We start from the raw sequence: 6,000 nt of genomic DNA, 5'->3' as shown, positions 1-6,000 counted from the left end.
CTAGTATATATATATATATATATATATATATATATATATATATATATATATATATATATATATATAAATGTATAATTTTTTACTCCTCATCCAGATTCCTCCGAGAACTAAAGCAACTAAAGATCACAGCAGATTACTCATCTTGCGATAACTCCAGATTAAACGAATGGCTCAAGGAACTCTCCGAGGACTTTTCCGTCTACACATACCAAATGTTGCGATGCGGCATCGATCGCAACGTGCTGCCGTCTATAAGCGAAGACGAATTGGAAAGAGAATGCGGCATCTCTAACAGCATCCACCGCCGGAAGATTATGGATCAAATAAAGAGTTAGTATACGCAGCAAGGTCACCCGGTGTCTACCTGGGTGTACTCTTCTCGTTTGTATTATTCTTTGCTTCGTTTTACATTGTATGTGATTAGTTGAACACAAGTTGCTACTATGTTTCTGAAATTTTGAGATGAGGATTGATAATTTGTATTATTTGGATTCATCGGACTACTGTTCTCATCTTGATTTGAAACTATCATTAAATTTTGTTTTTTGTTACACGTTGACACACCGGTTCTCATCAGAAGTTAAGCAACTAGCCAGTACCGGATGGGTGACCATTTGGGAAGGCGAGGCGTCGTATGTACGACGAGGTACTGGCGCCGTCTATCCTTCTCCCAAGGGTAGATGATGACTTGCAAAAATGAATGTACAAAATGTTTAACGATTTTTTTTTCCAATTTTGACCCTTTTTTTTGGCACCTTAACAATTTTAAGCGATAAAAGAAAAATGTCTATCAGGTATGTGTTTGCAATGTGATGATGTATGGAATTTACACTTGGCCAATAATTTCTTTTTCTTTTTAAAAACCTTCCAAAATTTCCTTTTTTTTTATAAATGCGTCATTTCTCTTCCGCAGTGCTAGCCTTCCCACAGAGCGGCATGTGTTCCCTGATGGATGATAACGGCAGTGGTGGTGGTGACGCACGACGAATAAAAAAAATAGATGTTTTTATCAGCTACAGACGATCAAATGGTTCTCAGTTAGCAAGGTACACTGTCACACTCCTTTTCGTCCATTGTTACGTGCTTTATTAAATCGAAAAAAAAAAAAGATAAATGTACAAAATGTTTAACGATTTTTTCTGTCCTCGGTCCGTGGAGGAGAGAAAGCCTTCTAGACTGAGGCAAATTTTATTTTTGTTTCTATCCAGAGTGCCCCATTTTTTGTGGAGTTGGATTTTCGCCACATTAAAAACCAACCTTGTGGCTAACTTTGCCCTCGTGGGGAGGCAAGGCAAGTGAATAAGAACATTTACAGATAAACACATTTTGTTCATGCGAATATAACAAGAACCCTTCTATTAAGTTTACAATGTTTTAAGCTACAAGGGGAAGTAACTCTTAAAATCAAATTTTGTTTTTAATTCAATTTTTACCTAAACACTAACAGATAATAAAAAAAAATCATGATTTTTATAGAATACTAGCCTTCAAATGGCAGATGTCAAAATTTGAAGCCAATCTTATTAGACAAATTACAGTTATTTCACTGTGTTAGTCATTTCTGTCTTTATGTTGATTTGTAGGCCAATCTTCTTGATTGTTTGAGAGAAGCTATCAACTATCCTTTGCAACTGAGTTTGGTTTTGGTCTTGGCCTTCAGTCTTGCAAGGTTGAACAGTTTCTCGTTGGAACATGTGCGGATGAAAACACCTTCTTCGATGTTTTTATAAATCTGATATGGATGAGATGGATAGACAATTGGACAGATGGATGGAGAGATAGATGGATGGATGGATGGATAGATAGGTAGACGGATGGATGGATGGTTTAGGCACAGATAAAGAGGGGGGGAAATTATTGATAGTGTTTTCAGCTAGACGAGCGTTTTTCGTGAAATTTGGTGAGGGGGGCCATAGATCGGAGTTCAGACGAACACTTGCAATGAAAATAAGGATAAAGCAGAGACAGGCTCACAACGTCTCTTCTGTGGGAAAGAGGCTGCAGAAAAGAGAAAAGGGCATTCCCCACTAGGTTACGAAGTCTATTTTGAGCTCTGTCAAAAGGCAGGATAAGTAAGGTCTTTCTAGCAGCTCCTGCCCAGATGTGACAGCAGTACTCCGTCCTTGAACGTACTTGGCTTTTATACAGGTAGAGAATTGCATCAGCAGTAAGATATTTGCTGGAGCAGTAGAAGGATCCCATGATTTTGTCAGCAACATTGGCAACAGATTTGATGCATGTGTTCCACCTTTCTGCACCTGCATCTCTCTCAACTCCTTGTTTCCCACGAATCTATTGTTTACTTTGCTGGATAGATAGACAATTAGATAGATAGACAATTAGATAGATAGACAATTAGATAGATAGATAAGTAGGTAGATAGACAATTAGATAGATAGATAAGTAGGTAGATAGACAATTAGATAGATAGATAAGTAGGTAGATAGACAATTAGATAGACAATTGGATAGATAGACAATTAGATAGATAGACCAATAACTGAATTACTTTGTCTCTCCCGACGATTACATAATACCATTAACTTATCGTACACTCATTAACCCTTACCCTCGAGTGGGCTATGGGTCTTGATAAGCAGGGACTCCTTTGTAAAAAAAAATAAAAATATTTTTTTTATCTTTTTATCTTTGTGTAGTTTACTCAAAGTACATCTCCAGTTGCGTGGCTTTTCCGTATTCCTTGACATTGAGCGGTTGCGTGCGGGCAAGTTTGATGTCGGCTTACTGAAGAGCGTGCAGAAGGCACGAAACTTTATTTTGGTTCTCACACCGCAGGCACTGGACCGTTGCGTTGATGATAATGATCGCAAAGATTGGGTACACAAGGTAAGACAACGTTTGCGCAGTTTTTTTTTGTTGTTTGTTATGGTTGTTATTATTATTTGGAGGAAGGGAATGATTAGGTATTCACGAAATTATTATTAGCAATTGTTGATCAAAATATTTTTTCAGAGGATTGCGCATTAAGAAAAAAACAAACAAAAAAAAAACAAGTGAAGCATGCGTGGTCCCCCGTGAGTGCACAGTGAACGAGGCATAAAAAAAATGACTAAGTTCAGAATTCTCCCCCCCCCCCGATTTAGCCCCAAAAGTCCCCAGGGGACGTCAAATCCTGGTGAAAATGATCAAACGGTGCAGTTTTAGGCTTTAACATATGTAAATTTGAGTTCTGCATCATGCAAAAAAAAAAGAAATGACAAGTCCATCATTTTGCCCCACTCCCCAAGGCCTTAACATATGTAAATTTTAGTTCAACACCATGCAAAACTGCTAAATAGACATATGCAGAAAATTCACCTTTATCCGTCGTTTCGTTCGTCCATCCACATTTTTCTCATTAAATACGCCTTGGAATTTTTTGAAATTTTGCACAAACATTAAACATGATATGAGTTAAAAAAAAAAGTAACAAAACGAATTTTTCGGGAAAACTCCAGTTGTCCCCCTAGGGGTGCCTTTCTTACACTTTTGTGCTTATAAAAAAAAAATGATGCCTTGGATTTTATAAAACTTTCTGAAAAGTTGTAACTAACTGATTTCTATATAATTTTGTTTGTCTATACTTCGCAATAACTCTTGGGTGTGCCCCAGGGGCTCTTTTAGGGCTAATAAAAACACTCCATTTTTGGGACTATTTTACCATATTTGTCCAAAATTGTTTTCTGTATGTCTATTTAGCAGATTTTTTTTTTTCGGATATTTTCGAAAGTCATCACTTTTCAATTGACTAGCCTTAATTTAAAGCTTTGCCACTTCTGGTTTACGATGGACGCAACAGCATTTTTTTTCACGCTCTTTTCCTCCTTCATGGTACGGGTTCACGCCTACCTGCCTACTACCACTTTTTGTGTTCTGTTTTTACTTAGCACACACCTCCAAACACCCGGGCACTCAGGCTAGTCTATTATATAAAGGAAAGTCGTCTCTGTGTGTTTTTGCACGTCTCGCTAAAACTTTTGAAATCCAAATTAATGATTTTATGAATATTTGCTGTACGTGAATTTAGGACGCTGAAAGCATACACAATTTTTTCTTTTATTAGATGTGTTCCAACGCATCAACGTTTCTTATGGCTCGGGCAACACCGGGTACCCCTGCTAGTGTTCTCTAAATGTAAATCTGTTTCATTTAGCACAAACTCTAATTGTATATAATAATTTTCTTTTTTTCATCAAAACAGGAAATTGCAGCAGCTCTAGAGCATAAATGCAATATAATTCCAATAATGGATAATTTTGACTGGCCTCCCAGTGAAAAACTTCCGGAAGACATCCGTTCAATTACCTTCTTTAATGGAGTCAGGTGAGTTGTTCTTATGTCCGGTATGTATGTATGTATGTGTATAGAGTGGCTAGTCTCCCTGAAGGATTAAAAACAAGACCTTCCAAAGAGCGAATGAACCCTTTTTGGGGGTCAACGGCCAACTAGCACGGTGTGTGTTTGTGTGTATGTATGTGTGTGTTGGGGTTGAGAGGGCCCTGTAAGCCGTGGTGAAGGCAAGCTTTCTAGGAGAAGCAAATCTCTGATTTAAAAAACCATAAAGCAGGAGACCAGTACTCGCATTAAGCTGGTCTGCAGTTTAACTTGTTTCTGGATCTCAACATTTTGAACCAAGAGAGAGACTTAGCTGTCGTACAAAGCTAAGACTTTGTAACATCATCTGTGTATAGATACAGGCATTTGTCTATTAAAATGGTCCTGTGGTGATGGAAGTCATTTTTGGGCTCATGGACTTTAAGTGTCTGACAGACAATTTTATATATATATATATATATATATATATATATATATATATATACACTCATTAAAAATGTAGACCATTTATCAACACCAACTGAAATGGTTTGAAAGATTCCTAGGGGCTGCTTAAGAAGGATCTTTCACATTAACCCATATCCTCAAGTGGCCTCTGGGCCTTGATAAAAACCAATACTACAACACAACCCCATTGATTACTGTACACACAATAACCCTTATCCCCGAGTTGCTTCTGGGTCTTGACAAATGGCGATTTCCATGTAAAATATTTTTTTTTTTAAATCTCATCTTGCATAAACTGAAACGTTGTACAATGCCAATCAAGATGAGAACGTTAGTCCAAAAAATCCTCATCTCAAAAATTCATAAAATCTGGTCAACTTGTTTCCAATTTTGATTTCATTTTTTTCTCCGTTATCTTTTTCCAGGTGGATCCATGACTATCAGGACGCCTGCGTCGACAAAGTGGAACGTTTTCTCAGAGGCGACGTCAACAGTCGGAAGGGTCAGCTCCAGAGCATGAGCAACCAGGGGTCACTCGACGACCCCATTATGGCGCAGTTCAAATGGAGCAGCAGCAGCAACGAGAATGGATCGCCCTCAAAAAACTCTCCGAGTTAGCGAGAGGCCAACGAGCCGAGACGACTTCCAGGATGAGATTGCGGCTGGCTGTGTGTGCGTGTCTGCCCGTGTATACTTGAGTGTGTGTGTAATTTGATTTCTATAAACGATACATAAAAACAAAATAAGGCAAAAAAAAGTAAAGAGAATGGAGTTGGGAGGGAAAGGGGGTTCGAGGCTAACAACATCTTCGTTTGTGTCTGGGCTTTTTTTCTGTTCTTTTCCTCTTGGAAAATATTCTTGAAAGTTTTTTTTTGTTTTTGTCGAGAAAAGTGAAATCTCCAATAGTCCGACAACAATATATACAGGCCTTTCATTTTTTTAAAAAAATACTCAAAAATTTTTTTTTTTAAATACTCCAATATTTTCTTTTAATTATTATTGATAGTACATTTTTTTTTTGTAGTTATCAATAAAATTTCACAAGCATGTCCAAGACAATACCAAATAATGGCCTGGCATCGCATCAACCTCAAAGCAAAAATAGTGTCCATTTTTGTCATTGGTAAAAAAAAGAAAAAATAATGAAGGGGAGGGGGAGTTAAAAAAAGTCACAATTTATTTTAAAACCGTAACAAAATTTATCGGCATTGTATGGCCA

General features: G+C 37.5%; 1 protein-coding gene across 1 annotated transcript in view; it reads left to right on the top strand.

Annotated features, from left to right (window-relative positions):
* The window catches only part of LOC145271071 (NAD(+) hydrolase sarm1-like), a 9,615-nt gene extending 3,860 nt beyond the window's left edge, over nt 1-5,755 (top strand). The window contains exons 2-6 of the mRNA XM_080126620.1: nt 95-330; nt 914-1,046; nt 2,657-2,846; nt 4,201-4,322; nt 5,207-5,755. Of these exons, the coding sequence (XP_079982746.1) occupies nt 95-330; nt 914-1,046; nt 2,657-2,846; nt 4,201-4,322; nt 5,207-5,399 (874 nt within the window). The 3' untranslated portion in view covers nt 5,400-5,755. The remainder of the gene's footprint in view (nt 1-94; nt 331-913; nt 1,047-2,656; nt 2,847-4,200; nt 4,323-5,206) is intronic.
* Nucleotides 5,756-6,000: the final 245 nt, after the last annotated feature.

Source organism: Euprymna scolopes, chromosome 46, assembly GCF_053919585.1.
Source record: "Euprymna scolopes isolate OS-2025 chromosome 46, ASM5391958v1, whole genome shotgun sequence".
Taxonomy (NCBI): domain Eukaryota; kingdom Metazoa; phylum Mollusca; class Cephalopoda; order Sepiida; family Sepiolidae; genus Euprymna; species Euprymna scolopes.
This window is presented reverse-complemented; position numbering and strand designations above follow the sequence as displayed.